This window comes from Acanthopagrus latus, chromosome 16 (genome assembly GCF_904848185.1).
Source record: "Acanthopagrus latus isolate v.2019 chromosome 16, fAcaLat1.1, whole genome shotgun sequence".
Taxonomy (NCBI): Eukaryota; Metazoa; Chordata; class Actinopteri; order Spariformes; family Sparidae; genus Acanthopagrus; species Acanthopagrus latus.
In genome coordinates, this window is record NC_051054.1 from 9,232,353 (window position 1) to 9,253,188 (window position 20,836).

Below are 20,836 nucleotides of genomic sequence, written 5' to 3' on the forward strand. Positions count from 1 at the left end.
AACAGCCACTAGTAGCATAACACACCTAACTCCCTGACCCAACTGTTGATAGCTGAGTTGCATTGTGGGTAACATAGGTGCTGGTTTTAGAGAAGGAAGAAGAATGCAAAAACTAAAGGAAATTTTTTCATTCTTCAATGAAGGATGGGTCTTGGCTCGGAATAGACCCCATTATCTTGGGGTGCAGAGTATTTTCTTTCCCCCTTTAACATCTTTTAACATTTAAGAACAATTTGGTGCGGATGCAAATAAAAATCCGGACCTAGCAGATTTAAATATGTTTTATTTGATATTGAACTATGCTTGATTGACTTAAAAGGGACTGTTGGGCTTTGGCGGAGGTATGCGCTTTACTTCATTCAGTCATTTGATTTTCTAAAAAGGGGGTGTGACAATATGACTGACAGCTGTGCCCTGTCGACTGTGTTGGGTGGGTGTATTGGCGGGACTTTGACACCACGGCTCCTGCACTCCAATTCACATCACCAGTACAAGGACAGCAACGCTCATATCCAGGATATTTTAGTTTCATTGTTATGCAGTGGGAGGATGTAGAGACATGTTCTCCATCTTTATACTGTCTATAGAAAAACATGATATCTCTGGTTCTTCTGTATCTATACTACAACTAGAGCTGTATCATATTGTGAAAAGGACAATCTTTGGCAACCTTTCCACACCGAGTGGCCTGTGTGTAAGGCAGTGTGCAATATCCAGTGTACAACAAGATCAAATGAGCGATATCGACAGGAGAGCAGGAGCTGCCAGCAAGATAAACTACCCCTTTCTAGGCCCGCTGCACTTCTTATTCCCAGCGACATCAATTCACTGCTTTATCTGTGAGATGAGGAAAGAACAAAACCAAGTTCTTGGGTGCTTTCTCTGCCAGCTAAAAATGACCACCCTCGAGGATGGCATGTAGAGGCTTGTGGGTTCATGTATTTAGCTACAAAAGGAATGATTTTTTTTCCGCAGTGGGGATCCAATTTGCAGCCCGTCCAGTGTGATGGTGGGTGAGTGCACATGGCAATGCAGCTGTGATAAAGCTGTGAGTGGTGCAATTCCAACAGCAGCAACTGTACATCACAGCCAGAGGCCGGCATGGCAAGTTTAAGTACTGTGGAATAGTCCGGACTCAATTGCCCGGTATTAAAACACGCAGCGTATTTAAGTGTGAAGAGCCCATCAGGATCTCACGGCAGCCGAGGAGTCTAAGGCCAATTCACTACAAATCAATTCAGTCAAATGAAGGAGGAGGCAAGAGTGAGGAGGAGGGGGAGCAGAGAGATAAGGACTAAGAAGAGAGGACAGGAGGAAGTATAGTTGAGAAGACAGCAATGGGACAGGGACTGAAAAGACATAAAACCTACTGCTGCACTTAGCCATCATGCCTCTTAATGACTGCTATGCCTTTGATCAGAACGGAGTGCTTTGTCTAATAGTCTCAACCCAATCATCAGAGCACAATACCTTCTCTTAACCAGGACAAAAACAGTACCGTCAGCTCCACACACTCCCATCCTGAAGCACTCTTTATCCTCCCTGCCTCACATTAAGCTCATACATACTTCAAGGCAGGGACTCTGTTGTGCTTTCTCCTTTAGTGAACGTTGTTCAGTAGTTACACACGACAAAGTAAGAGAGCCTCCAGAGAGCAGCTGTCTCAAGAGAGTTAAGCGCCTACAAATGTTGCTGTTGTGTCCTCAGATGAAGTGCATCTAAGGTGTGATACGCAAGTTTATTTGTAGAAGAATAGCTGCTGAAGATGTCCATTTTTGGGCAAGCCTTTTTTTCCCCGCTTGGCATGTGTTGAAGTAATTACCTCAGGTGTCCCACGGCTTTGGTGCGGACTAGTGAGAGGATGATGTAGTCGTTTTGCTGACCCTGGAACCTGTCCACCGTAGTCACCTGCAGACACACAAACAGACTCAGTGTTGAACAAAGAAACCCGGCAAATATGCACATATATGTTGATAGATATGCTAGCTAAGCTATGGCAGCTAAGCTATGTGCATTTTTGGGTAGGTGGAGGGATTAAAATGAAATGTTGAGAACCATGAGTGTGAATGCTTTCCGTCTTAAATTCTTTTTTTTAAAATTCATTCTTGAGTGAGATGAATGGGGGTGCCTGTGTTTTCTTGTTATTGCCCTTATCGCTGTGGGCCACATGGGCAGCCGGCTGGGCTAATACGGCTTAGAGGGCATTTGCTACCACTAGCCTCTTACCTGGGCCCCTGAGACTCGGGAGGGGGCCCAGGTACTGGGGGCCATGCTGCTTGACTGGATCAAAGATTACTTCACGGAGACGGAGAACGGCAGAGAGGTGACTCTATGGGATTTTCTCCCTCTCTCTCTTTTTTTTTTTTCAGAGCAGAAGGAAACTCATGTCAGCCAATTTGCTTTTATACGCTGGTAATCCTGTCTTGCTGAGAAGCGTGCTTATTCCTGTACAGGAGGAGCAGAGCTGTGTTTTGACTTTGTCACTGCTGGTACCCCTTACAAAATAAAGGCAACATACTGCACTTACACTTGGAACTTGAAACAAAACAAGGAAATTGAGATGCAACCATGGAAAAACTGTAGTGTATTAGGTATACTGTCTGCATGAAGGGCTGCTCTTAACAGAGTTTCTTTTATCAGGTAATTACCAACATATATAAATCTCTCAAGTCATAATTTCCACTGACAATAAGTCCCTTGTGTTCACACAGTTGGAGGAGAGTTTTTGTTGGTTTTTTTTTTTTAACTTTTGGGATTAAAAAGTGGTCTTATCTTCCTTCTTGTGTCTCAGTCTGTCTGTAGCAGCGAGCCATGGAGGTGCCCACCTCCACTCTCAGGTGTAATGTAGTGTAGTTACTCTCTCTTCATCCTTGTTGACTGCTGACTGGAGGGGAAATGCACTTTACCTCATGAATGTAGAGAGGAAGAGAGTGGAGGGTGCTGTGTGGAAGTGCTTCATCACATTAATGTCAAATCAAGTCAAATGTTTATGTTCAACTCCAATAGCCATGCACACACGTTTGCACAAATGTCACATACTGAGTGCTGCATCTGGTCAGAACCTGAGCTACACACAAAACACAGACATACAAACTCAGTGCCGACTGCTGCAAGTGCAATCAACACAGGCAACATTTACATTGTATTAAAGGTGGAATTATTCTTGACAAAGATAGTTGATTCAGTTGTCAATATGGTTGGTTTCATGGCATCCGTTGTCTCCATGAATAGGTTTTAACCGCACCTTGCGGTTATTCAGGCAACATGCTAAGAAGTCCGAAGGCCAGCAGAAAAAGGTTGCCCTTTCCTCTGTGGATCAATTCTCTACAGAGGATCAATAGGACATCAGCTAACATCAAGACGCCACACAGACACCAGAACTTCTGCAACCGACCTATAAACTAGCCATGCTAAATAAATCATTCTGTGGTCACAGTTACCTCCTTTTAGCTAATGTAACTCTAAGTCATCTTTGCACTCCCTTGCCCAAATCCCTTCAAAACTCAAACCACAAAAGTTTGTGGTACCAGGTAAGGAATGTGGGAAGAGTGTGAGTGCAAAAAGGCAGAGATGGGGAAAATGATGTAGTAGACCAATATTTATTTAAATCTCCCTGTTGCTATGCAGAACAGGTGCAGCACCTGAGGCAACAATATGTCGGTTTTGCAATAGCATGAGGTGTCACAAGCTGTATGTTCAAATCAAATGTTAATGCTCAAGTCCAACAGCCGAGGTATGCATGCACACACATGTTCACACAAATGTGACATCCATAGTTGCACTCCAGGACACCCATCGCTGAAGTAGTCTATAACTGTATGAAACTGTATTGAACCCAAACGGTGCAACTTGTTTAGCAGAGGAGTGCCTTAGCGAGCGAGCTATTCTTAGCCCACAGACAGTGACAACGAAGCCCAGATACAGAATCTCCCCCAGGCGTAGCATTTTGCATGGTGTTTAGTTATTTATGAGAAATCTTCCAGGGAGTGAATTACAGAGGTCATGTCATTGTGGCACATGCATGTCTGTGGATACAAGGAAGAGCACAAAGACGTGCAGATTATGCCGCGAGCCACATACACAGTTTGTTGCTGATAGAAGCTATCTGCCCTCCTTCTCCTCATTGTCATAAAGACAATAACACAAAGACATTCCGCTGATGGTCAAGTGAGGTTCTCTCTTTTTTCTTTCTTTTTGTTAGCCACTCTATCCATCCTGCCACGTCTTATTCACAGCAATTAAGCCCTGGAATGTGCACAAGTCAGACAAATGGATTGTTCAGTTTTTCACAAGAAACTCTCTGGGATGACAGCGTTCGCTGTGTAATGTTTCATTTCCTGTGCCTTCATATTCACATGTCTCAGGATTTCATATCTGTCTTATAAAAAAAGCCACACAAGGACATGTAAAGAAGATGCATTCCTATCGATGTCAACATATCCGTCTGTAAGATATCCTGGTTGCGGTCACACAGAAAGATAAAGAGGCTGCTGCACTCAGAAAATGAAGGAAATACTCTAGAGCGATGGGGGAAATGCCTATTTATGGAAAAATGTGGAAGAGCTTGCGAGGGATGCAAACTTTGGACTTAAAACTTTAACAGTCACACCTTTCCCCTCTGAGTTATCTCTACTTGACTCTGTTTATGTGCATCCCAACTAACTGGAGACAGATAAATAAATGGTTTACATTCTATCACTGTTTTCTTGGGGTGAGATTTCGGTGAAGGAAACCGATGAGGAGATGGAACTGTAGTTAGTGATGAATACTATCTTAAGGTTTAAAATGCAGCACAAAAACAGAGGGGGAACTCGAAAGGACTAAAATTCACAGAGTAAACTAAAGAACAAACATCTTTAAAGATGCATACGTTCATAAAAACATGCATACAGTTTATTTACTACCCCTTGTTTGAGATTCAGTCGACATCTTTCGCTGGGTATTTATGTGCAATGCCTTTATTTTGACTGGTGCGAACTGGCCTTCCTCTCCTTTTCTGTCTAATTAAAGAAATCACAGTAAAATGGACTGACTGTTGACATCTGCTGGGTTTTAGCCATTGTGACATATTGTCAGACACACTGTGGACCAAAAGCTCAGCGCCGTGACCTTTCAGCTGCTCAGCATTTCTCACAGGAGCCCCTCTTTCTTTTTCAACTCTCTGCCTCTCTGGCTATCTTTCTTCTCAGCAAATGTAACAGCCTGTCACCCCAGTCACTTTATTACTGGGCTTGCATACTGACTAAGGCCACGAGCACAGTGAATGACACTCTGTCTTCACATTGCGCGACATTTAACATGACCAAGCACAATTTCTGGCAAGCTGTCAGAATATGACATAAACTTGACGACAAAGCAACAAGGTAGCCTTGCACAGCACAAAATACAGACACAACAACAGAGGATCATTAAACTCTCCAAGCCTGCAGGTGATAGAATTAACCACACACACAAAGACAGGGGAAGGATTTGATTCCTGGCATGTTTATGAGACAATAAATAAACAGCCTTTGCTGAAGAATAAGACTGGTGATATTCCATGTTTCCTTTTTTGTCAGCAAATCCCATGAAAAGACCAAAGCCAATAATAAAATACTCCAACTAACAAAGCCTGATACAGCTCTTTTTTTAATTTGCGCTACAGAAAACACATTTGTGAGTAGCACTGTCGCTGTTGACAACACTTTCCATCATTACAGTGAACATGGACACTACCATAGTGTAGATATATCAGTACTGCAGTACATTTTATATGATATGCACTGATATTACATTTGAGAGACTATAATTCAGAAAAGATGCTGAGGGTACTCACTATGGCAGTAAATGTGTATTCATCTACGAAATACCATAGTTCAACATTCGACTCATTTAGGAACTCATTTTTAAGTCATGCAAATTTGTATTCATGACCTGTTCTTAAAGACGTACGTCTAACATTCTGCTTGAAAATCCAAAAGCACCAAGAGATGAACACATGGTTAGTTTCAGTATTTTCACGATATTTGTCGACAGTAACAAAAAGATATAACACCACCATCATCGCATTTCCACAAAAAAAGAAGAAATAGAATACAGGCTTGTACTGTGTGGTTGGACTGACCAATAGACAAACTGCTGGTGCTTTGACTGATCGACAATTGATATTTCATTGTAAACAATTCTGTGTCCTACTTACTTTTTCTTGATAAGGTTTCTGACAGTTTACAGATAGCTTCCTTTTAAACTCATTTTTTTTAACTGGTCAAAATAAATATAACATGTTTCATCAAGACTAATATGTTGATTTTACTATGCCACTAACATCTCCAAATGACAAACATTTTAATAAAGAAAGATCGTTTTGATCGTTGAATCAGCAGTCACTGAAAGGCCCTAGAAGTCCTCATCAGACAGCAACATAATGCTGCATTTTCATGTCCAGCATGGAAAACCACCAATCACACAACACAAGTATCTGAAAACACAATTGATCAAAACAACAGAAGTGAAGGTATGGCAGCCGCTATGGCACAATGACACTCCTCCAGACTGGTGATGTGCCATTTGTTCAGTCAAATCTTGCATAATTTCTGGCATGAATGAACAGCCTGAACAACAGAGATCAAAGAAAGGTGAGAGAATGTGGGTAGGGGAGAGCATAACCTGAGGCTAGCGGATAAAAGCATTTAGCAGTGCAAACAGAAAATGGATGGAAAACTGTGCCAACGGGCTGCTGACTTAGCAGTGTAAAAGAAGGGAAAAGAGCTTGGAGACAAGAGGAGTTGGAGGGGAACACTGTGGGCTGGATGAAGACAATCCAAAGGTATCTATCAGGCGTGAACAGAGCACACCCACTCTCACAGTATACACATTTAAATCCTTTCCCCCAACATATTCACACACTCTTACACACACCTCAGCGAGTTTCATTCACAGAGGTATGCAGATGGCTGGTATGTGAACTGTTGTGGACAGAGGGCACAGAGTGTCCTGCTTTATTTGGGTCTCATGACCTGCAACATTCTTGATGTGTCTCATGATTTGATGGAGAAAAAAAAAAAGAAGAAGAAGAACAAAAAAAGTCTTTTGCTTAGCCTACAACTCTGGAAAATGTAAAAGAAAGTTCATGAGCTGCTCATTAATTTTCCAACCCGCAAGAATCATGCAGATAGACAAAATTAAAAGGGTAAGGACGCCTGAAAAAAATAGGAGTCAAAGTGTACAAAATCCACTTAAAATTGCAGAGGGAGAGAGAGAGCTGTGTGTATGTGTGCAAACAGTAATGCCTTGTGAGAATTCAGAGGATAGACGGCGCGTGCAATGACTCTAGCAGACATCTAAAGGTGTGAAGAAACCGTGTTGGTGTGCATGTTACATGTGTTAAGTATGTTTCTACTGAAACTTGTCTGAGCCTTCTACATATAAAGGACGTGAAAACATGACTGTTGGCTCTGCTGTTCCTTCTTGACACGGAGAGGAGAAATGTGTCACCCTCAATTGATGCTGGGAGAGTGCACAGTTCATGCATATGGAAGCTGGTTTGTCTCAGGATTAGAATGCTCCATGAAATGTGTAAATGCCCACACATCATGAATACACTTTAACTAGCTTGATACCTTAGACTGAATTCCATTTTATTTAATCCTGTTTGAATCGGTAAATAAACTGGAGACGCGGTTGCCTGGATGGTGATTCACCATAACCTTGAACCATTTCTTGGAACACAATGGCGATTAAACAAAGCTAGACTTGCAGCTCAGACTGCAAAGCAAATGCTGTGTAATAATGTACAGCAGATTTATGCTGATGTGATATTTGTTTGATGGTACATTAACATACAATTATGATTATGATCTTTAGCCCAGTATCTGTTATCTTACAAAGTGATGCATTAGCACATCTCAACTTGCAGACTCAGATCCACACTTTGCATACATACATACATACTTTTGTAATCCTGCTTTACAACAATGAAAATTAATAAAAACAATAATGCAATCATTGGATGTGCAAACTGTTGTGTGTACTATTCACGGCGTCCTTACCTTGTTAGGCTGACCAAAGAAGGGGTTGCCAGCACAACGCTGGTTGATGACGTCTCTGATCAGGTGTTTCTGCCCATTGTAGGTGGTGAGGATACTGATGCGGTCAGAAGGGTAGCCCAGCAGACGCATGTACATGTACAAAGCCACGGAATACTCTGCCTCTGCCAGGTTCTTCACAAGAAGAGAGAGAAAGGGAGGTGGCAAGATTTGGATTACTGTATTTCAAATATGCAGTTTTGTTTACAAGTAAGGAGAGAGGGAAACCGCTGATGTTTCGAAGAGTGACTTAAAAAAAAACACCTTCACATTTCAGTTCGTTTTTAGTAGAGCAAGGGGTGCTAAATGCAATAAGATAATATTTGCCTAAACGTTTAAGAGAAGCTCATTGTCTGCAATTCCTACTTCTACACTTCAGGCATCCAAATACTGTCACAAAAAATAAATAACAAATGCCAGCAATACTCTATCGTAAGACTTTTTTGACAATCCTTCAACAACTGTGCTCTTTTATACAGAACAGGCACAACAAACTGACTGACATGCACATTGCAGCAGAGCTCAGGAACTTGATCATAGAAATCCTACATTCTTTAGACTGAGTATGGATACATATCTGGAGAGATAGTGTGGACATTATCTCTGTGGACATTTGTGTGATGTTTTTTTTTTTCTCCTGTTTCAGAACCATTACACCCCGAGACAAAGCTGAATTACCCAAACACAGAGGTGTCTCTTCCTATCAGCACACTAAGGGCTGTGTGCTGTGTTTGACACTTTGCTGTTTCTCATGCTCTTGTACTTTAACATATTACTGCTGCCTTTTTTTGTTGCCTGTAAAGTGTTTAAATTTTCAGACAGATAAAAAGCCCACTCATTTACGCATGAGTAGCCAGCTGATTTGGGTTGGAATTAATTGCCTCAGACGGAGCCCAACAACACCACTTGCCAGGCCAGGACAAAATGTCCCAATGTAGGATTCTCTGTATAGAAGCGAGAAGGGTAAATGGCATATTTTCACTGTTACTCTGAATTTGTTTTTGGAAGCGTGAGAAGACTGCATCATCAGAAATTTCATTACTCCATCTGATGGAAGAATGTTATAATATTGTAGCAGCATTACCACATTTACATTTTAACTCAGAGGGGCAAGATTTTTAGGGTGGTTTCATGATTTTATGCAAAGATGATTGTAGCAGGAGCATAAACACACACACACAAAGACAAACAGACAGAGAGAGAGAGAGAGCGAGAGAGAAAGAGACAGTGTGCTAAACATGTAAACATACCCATTTGCTATATTTATCGATCTCTCATCTCCAATTCCAGGCCCCCCAGGACAACAGAGAGCCTGACCTCAAAATCTGCCTATTGCATTCATTATGTACCCACTTAACAATAAACAAATTCCTCTACATGTGCATGTGCATCCTGACTCCAAGGCTACATGCTGCCCTTCAAATGTGACCACACAAAAAAAGAAAAAAACAGAAAGAAAAAAGCCAACAGTATGCATTATTCATCCAGTTTCAATTAAGCCCGGACTGCAGCCTCACATCTTTGATAATAATTTATGCAGCTTCATCAACAGTTCCTGATCCAGCTGCACTGGAGTCAACACATCAAAAAACAGTGACAGCCTTTGTTCTTTCTCCCTTGTTACCTGTCTCCAAATGGCACAGATTCATAACTTTAATGGCCGCACCAGGTTTTTACTCATAGAAAGTCGTATTCAAGTTAGGCTACATAAGGTAGGAGCAGGCATTTTGAAAGGGGAAATATTCAACATTATCTGCAAATGGTTGAAAACCACAATGACAAAATGTTTCAAAACTATCTTCGTGGCAGTGAGAGGGTGATTTTTGCTGTCATATCTTGTCCCAACATCATGTTTCACAAGGAGCTATACTACATGTTAAGGATGTGAAAAAAAAACAAAACAAAAAAAACATTTCAGTTGAATATGTCGAAGAATACTAATCAGACAGCTACAGTTTGGCTGCAGAGAAAAATATATATGCAAGAGTCTCACGCACTCTCACGATGAGTAATATCTAAGTAGACATGTGTTTGGCATTTCCAGCCTACCTCATATGCATATTTAACATAAATGTGATCTAATGCCCTAACATCCCAGAGAACCCATTACAGTTTGAGCCAATTGCCTCGAGGCTACATGAGGACTTGGGAGGATAGAGGGATGAAACAGGGACAGAGAAGAGATAAAAGGTGAGAGAGGATCACACATAGTGGTGTAGATACAAACACATAAATCTAGACTACCTGTGAGGGAAGCCCACACTGCTTTTTGCTTTTATGTAATTTAAAATGTAGCTTGTGAGGCAGAAAAGCTGAGACTAACAAGCCTAGTGGCTGAGAAAAGCCATTTTCTAACAACAGAAGATGTGGATTTAGATAAGCATCTTACCCTTTATGAGCCATTTGCCGACTTGGGAGGTAGTATCAATGGGCCAAGACTCAATATGGAAAGTGCTTTAACAAATGCAATAGTGTGACAGAGTGTATGCGTATGAGGATTTTTAAAAAAATATATATATATAAGATGGGTGTACTGTTTCTTTGTAAGTGCAAAGTTGAGCTGTGGCAATGTTTGCTCAGCTGTGACAGGCGTTCAGCATGCACTGGATACAATTGCTTCTCTAGTGTCCAATTAATCCCTTCTGGGTCCGAGGAAAGTGCATGCATGTGTGTGAGAGGGTGTGTGCATGTGCTTAAAGCATAGTGAGTGATACTGGCAATTCCCTTGAGGAGCCTGAAATGGCAACAGGCAAATGGAGTTGAGGTTCATGTGACCTGCTGCCTCGAGAAGCGCACATGGTCCGGATTTAAGAACAATAAGAGGCTTCAGGGACAAGATCAGGCACAGTGCTAAGAGTTGCAGTGAAATTCATGAAGCGCCAATATATGTTCATTGGTCATGCAGCTTTTAAACAAATCAGTGTCTCAACTGATGTATTAGCCAATTAGCACATATTTACTGACTTAACCTTTGAGCTGACTTTTTGACGGCCAGAAGCTCCATGTGTCTTGCAATTGGTGTATTTATTGTGGAATGTATCCTACTCTGGTAGGAGTCTCATTTATTTATTCATAAAAAAAATGAGCTTTTTAGAGCAGATTTAATAATCAAGTTAAAGTAACCAATTTCATGTTAAATTTCACAACATTTCAGAACTTGAAATGAAATCGCTATACTCGGTTGTTTTGCAGTCACTTATGACAGTTACATTTTGGCTCCTGTGCTGGTGCGGTGCCAAAGTAAACACCCCTATCAACCCTGCCCCCACCCACGCACAGTCTTGAGTGTCTCAGCAATGTCATGATGAAACACAATCTGGCACCTGGTGTGAAGGACAAATTCACTGGTCTGTGCTGGTCTCTCAAGCCAGTGTTAGTTGCAGACTAAGCAGGGTTATGAATATATCATATGGACTGGTAGCTAAACCATTAACATTTAAAAATGAATGAAGTGCTGTGCAACAGCCAATTCAGAGGAAATGGAGGCTGGGGAGGAATATGGCTCTCTGCTCTGGTGGAATTAAGTGTGCATGAGTGTCTACAAGTGTAAAGGAGTGTATAAATTGTGCCTGAAAACTGCCACACATTGCTCCAACATTGTGTTTGTACCTGTAGTTACAGTTGAAAGCATTTCTTCTGTTAGATTTATATTCCTTGTTTTTTCTTCGCACATGTATTTGTAAGCTGTGGTGTGTGCTACCACTGACCTGGTAGAAGTAAGGGTTGGGCTCGGATTCTCCCACCCCATTGAAGTCCTCCACGTTAATTAGCTGGAAGTCAAAGGTCAGGCCAGGGTTGGGCACCTGAAATTCAGGCAGTTGCTGTACGTGAGGTAGGTTCCCAAGGTGTTTGTAGCGCCAGTTGTACAGGTTACACAAGCTGTGGGAAAATAACACATCATGTCAAAGTGTTATGTTCTTTCTTTAAAGAAAAAGTGCCAGTCATTAGTACCACAAAATTAGCATGTAAATGCTGGGTTTTTAAGCGTGGGTTAACCCACTACAAAGAGGCGATTGGCTGTTTTCCTGTCAGTGGACAAGGCAGCCCTTTTTTTGTTTAATTGTCTGTCACATTCAGTGCTACAAATACTGTGCAAACCAGGAAATTGAGAAAGCAGCATGAAAATCTGTGACAATGTCAGAGTGGTTACAGTACTTTTTAATCTGTTTTACTTCAGTCTCTCTTGCAAACTCGTAATGCTTATTAAACGATGTTCCAGCACTGCTTGAACGGAGATGGAGGAAACCTATTTTTGTGCCAATATTTGGGACTTTAACGCACATTACAGCATTGTAAAGGGGTGAAAACTAAATTGTACACATCGGTGTTATGTTCCCCTCACTGCTGTTTAGAGCTGGAGCCAATAAATATTACTACTGCAGAGTCATTTGACCTGGGAATAAGTGGCGGTTGTATTCTTTATCTTTGAAGACAATACCCACATGTTGGTATGAGAGGTATGAGAAACTGCATCCTTTGCGAAATTAAGCTAGTGACCCACCTTGCACGTGCACGGCCTTGTGCATCCAGATCTATGGTGGGTACTCCCAGGCGCACAAATCGGGTGAAGAGAGACTGCTCCATGTTGGAGTACTTCTGGAAGGCCATGTTCTTGATAACAGGTGGCAACTGGTGGTGGTCTCCAATCATGATCCAACGCTTCAGCCTGCTGTAGCCATCCTCTGGGTTCTGGACGGAGGGAAAGACAGAAAAAATAAGTAAACCACTACATGTTCAACTTTATTCAATTTGGTTTCGTCTAATGACTTGACAATATTATAAACTGTACATGAAATCAGATTTTTCACAGAAAATAACATTTGAATCCAGGTGGGCAGTGAATCATGAGGGGCAAGTACAGTTTTTTACTCATACTGTATCCATGACTGGCTGCCAGATTTTACTAATAAGATGCTTTTTATTTGGAGCATGACCTCAGACAATCTGATATAGCAACAATTCCAAGTCAAGATCTGATTTAATCACTCAGATTACTGATAAAGGTTGAATGGCTGGATAATGAAAGGGAAGGGGAGGAGGAAGGAATAAACGATTTCACAGTGACGTACACCTGGCAGAAGGCTCAGATTGTGGCTCACCAGAGAAGAGATAAAGAGAGGCGCTCTGGCGAGGTTGTTAGATGGGCTGATGTGCTTAATGATCTCATCTGTAAACAGACATTAGCACTATCTCGGACAATTAGGCACAACTACCACGGACAAGCACCATTACTGTGTTTGGAGCGCATCAGTCAGACCTTAACAGAGAAAGTCAGGTGGTAGAAAACCCAAGTCGTAAGTTATGGATTAAACTAGGCCTACTGCCGGATAGTACGAGCGTGCTCAGGCCTGGCAGAGAGTTTCCAGCCAGGGTGTGGCTGTAGTTTTTAAATAATCAAAATTAACCGTCCTATTCCTAAATCTGCATACTAGTGAAGTTAAAATCTTCATGGTTACCTGCAACAGGAGAGGGATGAAGGTCTCGATCTCCAGAATCTGAGCAGCTTCCTCCATCAGGATGTTGTCGTACTAATAAAGAGAATCATCAATTTAAAAGACGTACTTAAAGGAACTGCGGTGAGTACAAATGTAACCATGCTTGTTATTTTTATGTCAACTGATAAAGAGTCTACCTTAAATCCCAGCTCGACCAGGTCATGACGTTTGAGAGCAGCATGCGTGCAGGTCATTGCAATGATTTTGGCTTCCTTGACAAGCAGATACTTGGAGCGGTCCAGTCCACTCCTCAGCAGTTCAAAGGCCCGAAATTCCTGCCAGAGTAGACAAGAGAGGAGATGAGGGTCAGAAGAAATGTTTTATGAACAGATTGGGAACATAAATTGTTAAAAAAGAACAAAACAAAAAAAAAACAGCAACCTTCCCCAGGCAATTAATACAACTTCTTAATGACCTTTGTAAAGAATTATTTACATGTGAAAGAAGTTTTCTGTCATGTTTTATGCAGTAGGTTTGTGAGGAGAAACTTAAATCGCATACTGACAAAATGATGGATGATCACTGTCAAAGATGATGGATGACATGATTATCAAGGGTGAAATAATCACACCTCTAAAAGAGGCACATTTCAATTATTGGGTACACAACCAACACATTTTTGTGTCCACCCACATTTCAAAAGTATAATGCAATACTGAGGGTTTGACCCTCTCAAACTGCCTCTACCTTGGATTCCCTGGAGATGCTTCATAACGCCAAAATTTCAGTCACAAAAGCTGATAAAATGATAGACATCTTACCCACCTTTTAATTAAACATATTATCAACATGTTCCCATGACGAAGTGATACAGAAGCCAGCCAGACAAGTGGCTGCTCTGCAGAGAGTATACTGGGTTTAGTTTGCTGTTCAATAACTGCAGCTTTAAGAGCACTTTAGCTCGGATTTTCTTACAAGGCTTATACTGGAGTGGAAAGTTTAGGAGTGTGGTTTACACAAAATATGAATCAGTTCACTTCAGAGAGCCGATATCATGGCACTATGAAAAACAGGCTGTGGGGCGAAGCGCAGAGGGGAAATATGGGTAAGCAGGCGTGCTATTTTCAGGCTGCCACACTAGATGTGTAGGGGTAAAGAAGGGAGAAAAGGGAGAGGGGATGGGAGACTCGGACACCACTGGGGCATGAATTTTTGATGCGTTACTATTTTAGCATTAATATTAAACAGATCAAAACATGCAATATTGATTAGATCTATTTTTAACCCCCATGGCTCCAGAGAGGTGCAAGGGTGAAATCATGACGGTAAGAATTTGCAGACACTGAGAAGAGAAGCAATAACAAAAAGAAGTAAACAGCCGTGAAGATGTGGTGGGACTGCAGTGGAGAAAAAGGAGATGTCTGCACAGGAAGAACCCAGGAGGCACATTGTGTATCTGTCTGTCTAGCAATAAATTCAGAGGATATTCCTGTGACAGCTTATTCCAAACTGCTTTTACATTTGAAAAGGCAGACAGATACGCAAATTCAGCAGAATGCTACTTTGTCTACCCTGCACCACAGACAGCAATACCTCTTAATGGGTGTACAGATTTCACTGCAGCATGGGTGAGGCTGAGGGAGGAGGGAGAGGTGCTGTGATGCAGTGATACAGAGGCCAGCTGGATAAATCAAGGTCACCACACATGTTGGGATATTACCTCCAGCCAATAACTTCTTTATTGCTTTTCTGGGACCTTCTTGGTGTTCCCATAAATCTGAAATGTTATTGTTATCCCTATAGAAATACTTGAAGAGCTGAGGTGGAACGATAACACATTCAGGCGTGTGTTTGAGAGTGTGAAAAAGAGTGACAGAAAGAGAGTAAAAAAGATAGGTGGTAATAGCCTCCATCACTTTGTTATATCTCTTATCTTTTCAAAGGGGCCAGCAATCATATCCACAAATAAACAGCACATGTGCTGTCAAGTATCTTATGTAATGATTCGCTCTATCGGCTGAAGCAAAGAGACAGATGATGACTAGAACTCTGAGAGATGCAGAGTGGCAGAAGAGCTGCTTATAAGCAGACATATCCACAAAAACACGGTTAATGATCAGTACCTATCGCTGTTAATGTTCAACAACCTGCCACTGTGGTGGCCAGAAAGCCACAATTACTTGTTCATGGGAGATTGTACAACACCTGGGCACACAGCTGGTCATTAAATATAGTAAAGTAGCCCGTGTGTGTGTGCTTCTGTACGTGTAATTTGTTGCTCAACACATTTTAATGTACAGCATGTTGGAATTAACTAAAATGACATGCGGTCTTTAAATAAAATGACCTTGCTTTATTGCACTAAAGTAATCCCTTAGATAAGGTGTTGCTAAGCAGTGAGGGAAGAAGAACTCTCTCTCTGTGTGTGTGTGTGTGTGTGTGTGTGTGTGTGTGTGAGCACGTGTGTGAGAGAGACGCACTTACCTCCAGCTGGGTAAATATTTTCTTAATGTGGCGGTAGCAGCCCTCTGCGATGTCCATGTCCTCTTCGTATGAGCGGCCCTTGAACACGGGCTGGGGGGCGTTGGAGAAGTACTTGTGGAAGGGAAAGTGTGCAGCTACAGCTTCCACCTCCACTTCCTTTCCCTGTTTGGGCCGTACTTTACTCATGTACTCTTCCCAGCGAGATATCACCTGTAGTGGGTGGAAAGAGAGCAGACAGTCAGTACTTTTCGAATACTAAGGGACTGGACGTTATAGTCTGGCGTTAAGTGTAGGCCTATGCCAGAGAATCCCACACATCCTTGTGGTTTGTATGAATTTTGGTTCTATGTGCTGATGCCCATCTCACAGTGAGTGTTCTGCATGGCTCACAACCTAAATGATGCATTCTGTGTTTTCTCTGTGAATATTTGACAAAACACAAGCAGAAAAAACACTTACACAGTAAAGGGACAAATGAGAACTGATAGCCTCACTTGTACTAAGGTGCCCCCACTGAGCACCTAATAAACCAGTTTCAACCAAACAGCAGGGCAGTCTGGTTCTATAAATACTGTACCCCTGTGGAAAAACAACTTAAAGGATAACATTAATGAGAGTGCTACAGGACTTAGCTTAATTATGTGTTAAGTATCTGTCTGTATGGGCTATTAAGATCTCCATCGAAACCAAAGTATGTCTGTGTGTGCATTATTATCATTTATCTCTGAAAGTAGTCTGCTCATGCTTAGATACACCAACTTCTTGACATTTGCATGCTCAAATGTCACAGAACTACACTATTGCCAAGTTTCAACTCAAGAAATCATGAATTTGATATTGTGTGAAGATTGGATTCTCAGTCCCAACCAACTTAACTAAGGCTTGTGTTTGTGTGTGAGAAGAAGACAGAAGTGACAGACTTCTGGCAAGGTGCAAAAATGGCAGCATGAATATCACCAAACATGAACTCTTAACACTTGAGCTCGTATCACAGGGTCACTATATGGTATTTGTTATGGCTTTGACTCGCCAAACATCTATCTCCTTTGCAATATAGTCTGAGCTATGACCACCTTTAAAAAATATGTAAATATGTATCTATATGCATCAAATTACTGGTGATGTGTTACTTAAGTGAAAGAAGACAGAATTGTTGGATATTAACTCAAGCTGCAATTACCCCAAAGATAGACAGTGAAACCCTGCATGTCTTTATTTAGTGGTATTTCTCCCACAGCCTGAGAGGACGGTGATAATTAGGTGACAGGAATGAACACCAAGAGTTGAGATGGTGTCTTGTTATTTGCAGTTTACATAAAAAGGGCAGCAGGTCTGGGAGATGGAAATTATATTACTGTCTGGATATGATTGGCATGAGGAACAGGACTGACAATGCAGAAATCCATTCTAATTAATTCTGCAAAATATCTCCTGGACACCCTTAAACTCACTCTCTCTCTCTCTGTAAATGAATAATAAATACACACAAAATAATAAAACATACATTTCAAGGATATTCAGAAAAATAATAGGACTGGGGGAAGTGTCAGACTGTCTGGAATCCTTAATTATATTGTGTACAAAATAAACCAAAAATAAATGCAAAATCCAGAGCATAGCCCTTGCAACATTGGCTGACACTTTCATTTTTCTTTGTATATCACAAAAACAAAGTTAGGGTTGGTTATAGTCTCACCTGATAGAGGTAGAAGTGTCCAGCTGTCTCACAGGTGTAAGAAACATCTCCAGGGACATCCAAGCTCTCCTGTAACCTCCCCACCTCTCTGAGGAGCTCTAGTCGTCTGGCTAGGACATAGTTTACCCTGCCGTATCTGGGGACAGATAGACAACACAGCATAGTTAGTTGACAATTCAAACAGTAAAGGAACAAACAGTAAAGTTAAACTTATCACAAGCAGCTGTCAAGTATCACAGGTTAAGAACGAGAGCTGGATAATCATTAGGAAGATGCGACCAACTCCTGATATGCTAATATCTAAACACAGACTGAAATAACCATAATTGTTAGGATATGTTGATTTGAACTTCTTTCATGCAAATTAATACATGCATGACGATACAGATCATGGTCTCATTAATTCAAACAAGAAACTGACTCTATGAGCTACTTATGTATTATTCAACTTCTGATGCACTCTGATAGACTCCCTCCTTCCCTTGTGCTCCAGTTTCAGCTTTAAAAAGAACCAACTGGTGTCATGACCCCGGTCTACATGCTGGTTTGGCTGAGACTTTTGTCAGACTACTGCCTATATCTAGAGTTCATGCCTCTTGGTTGTATGCCTCCAGGCACCAGTCAAGTTGCAGCAATTGCATATGAATTGTTGAGAAATTTGCAAATGACCACCACCCATCTATTCAGGTCAAGCTTGAGCCAAAGCAGCTGTTTGTGCAAAGATTTGAAGAAATTCCATCAAAGCGTTCTTGACATTTCATGTTCACAAGAATGCAACAGTTGGACATCCTGAAAACATAATATTGTGTCTTCTTATTGTGGATTCAGAATTAACAGAAGAGTCAATCTTAGTCTGACGGTTGTTATGTGATTGTGTGGAATTGTGGTTAAGTTACTGCTGCTGTTTCTGTTTCCTTGGCTGAAAGGAAGTGCAGTACAACGCAGTATTTAAAAGTCAAATATACTGTAAATATGATACAATGGAGAACAAAGGTCTAAAGAGGGCAATGACTGACCTTGACTGTACACAAGGACTGTTCAAGTTCTATCATGCATCCTATTGTGGAGCCAAACAATGCTGCTTAAAAGCAATTATCAGGTGACAACAAGGAAAGCAGCATGTACAGGAAGACAGGAAGTGGGAGGGGTCACAGGGTAATACTAGAGGTGAAGCTCTATTTTTAGACCCTCTGCAAAGACTCTCAGTCCGCAGATGACTCAAAGACAATCACAGTGCTCTGCCTGTTTGGCCCGAATAAAATTGAATAAAAATGGGGAGTGACCTTGCTTCCCAGGATGACAAACCTGCGAAGCATTCAGCTGCTGAGACAGAAAACCCAGAATAGACACAGGTGTGAAAAGTAGCATTTATTGAGAGGACTGTATTTTTTAAAACTTCTTGTGCCTGAATGAGGATGCTGCATTTAATGCCTACCAAGAGCAAATGTGACTTTTTTTTAGAGAAATATTTAAGATAGAACCTATGGCACACATACAGACTGTCCACAAAATCTCTCCCCTTATGGCAGCCAACTTGCTCTCTCACAATCTCGTTAAAATGGCACAAAATCCATCCTGAAATGTAGAGAGGCATTGTTAATTGATGGTGCTGTAGCTTTCCCTTTGTTAAGCATTCTGAGGAGCACTGCCTTCCACTTTGTCATCTCATATACAGTGTTAATTAAAACTCTCTGGCTCTCTCCTCTCGCTGGTGTCAGTGGGGTGGATGGAGTGTGGAGTCTGCATGTTGTTATGAGGCAGGCGGGAACATATTCGATGCTGCTAGCTACAGCTCTTTCTTTTATGTCTGTGTTGCTGCATAATTTAAGATTGTAACAGACTGCTTCCATGTGCAGACCCCAGTGCTGTTCATACTACAGTCACACAGAACACTGTGCAGTAGTCATACATGAGTATAGCAAATGAGCGACATACATCACCACTCCCTTCCTCCTCTGGAAGTGTTGCTGAGAGCTATAGGGTGCAATTTGCTCAGTGCCACAGATGGATACGGTGGTAATTAACAATGTAGGCTATAACGCCACTATAAATAGTAACAGCATGAAAACTTAATTTTCAATAACACTAAGCTATTTTTATTCAGGAGTTGGCTAAAGGGCTTTGCTAGCAGAAAAAAAAGGAAGGTTGTGGCTGATTCATCTAATCACGGAGTTAAATATAACAGCAGTCATGTGGAGCTGTGAATGTTTGGGGTATCTTGAGATAATCTCCCTGTCTTAAGTCTGACATGAGTGCTCAAAGTGTGCTCTTCTCTTTTCCCATCGCACTATGTCTCAGTAGCGAGGACTGAGTCACAATCCTTCAAGGCATCTCTCACACTTGCACACAGTCAAACACACGCAACAGACAGTGGAGTTTACACAAAGGCGTGGGTGAGGGAGATGGGGAACTACTGGGGCTTCCTTAACAGGACTCTAGTGGTTCTTGTCTGAGGCCATTTGTTCTGTGCCCTGACACCAGTGCTACATGAAATAAAGGCAGCATGGGTTTTATGTGTCCGTTAGGGTGTAGACAAAGAAAGTTCTGAAATAACTGGTGTTAAAACTTTATGCTGGTCTCATTAAATCACTGTCAGGTAATTACACCCATCACAGTTTTACGTGGGGTCCTTTGTGACCTGATAAAATTCTAATGGTGTTAAAAAACAGAAATGAAACGTATTTATTCATGTTATCATCCCGTCACTGTTGAAAATTAATTATTCAATAAAAGGGCAAGTGTATCACAAAGTTCGGAAAGTGATTATATTATCATAACCACTGTACCTTGCTGTTTTAACTTACACCAGAATCCATAACTGTAACTACAGACTTATTTGATCACAACATGCACATGATTAATCCTAAATTAAATGTCTAACTTGTTTGAGAGATAAGCCCTGGCGAAATTTTCCAAGAATGCATGATTTTTATTCTTGTATTTTATGCCTGCAAAAACTTCACCCATCTCTCTTTATAGAGCATGCTGCCATACTACTTTTCTTGGAAATTATCCCCAAAATGGCTACTATGAGGTCAATTGTTGTGCAACACAGTGATGACAGGGTTAGACAGGATCTGCCTGAGTGAAAGGCTGGAGCAAAGGCCTGAGACACCAACGATGCTGAATGAAGATAAACATTCCACTGCTGGCATATG

General features: G+C 41.4%; 1 protein-coding gene across 1 annotated transcript in view; it reads right to left on the reverse strand.

The window, feature by feature from the left end:
• Positions 1-20,836, reverse strand: part of aqr (aquarius intron-binding spliceosomal factor) — a 49,265-nt gene that overhangs the window by 4,710 nt on the left and 23,719 nt on the right. The window contains exons 26-33 of the mRNA XM_037071768.1: positions 17,679-17,814; positions 15,983-16,192; positions 13,696-13,833; positions 13,520-13,591; positions 12,565-12,752; positions 11,771-11,942; positions 8,028-8,198; positions 1,823-1,908 (exon numbers count right to left, since the gene is read on the reverse strand). Of these exons, the coding sequence (XP_036927663.1) occupies positions 1,823-1,908; positions 8,028-8,198; positions 11,771-11,942; positions 12,565-12,752; positions 13,520-13,591; positions 13,696-13,833; positions 15,983-16,192; positions 17,679-17,814 (1,173 nt within the window). The remainder of the gene's footprint in view (positions 1-1,822; positions 1,909-8,027; positions 8,199-11,770; positions 11,943-12,564; positions 12,753-13,519; positions 13,592-13,695; positions 13,834-15,982; positions 16,193-17,678; positions 17,815-20,836) is intronic.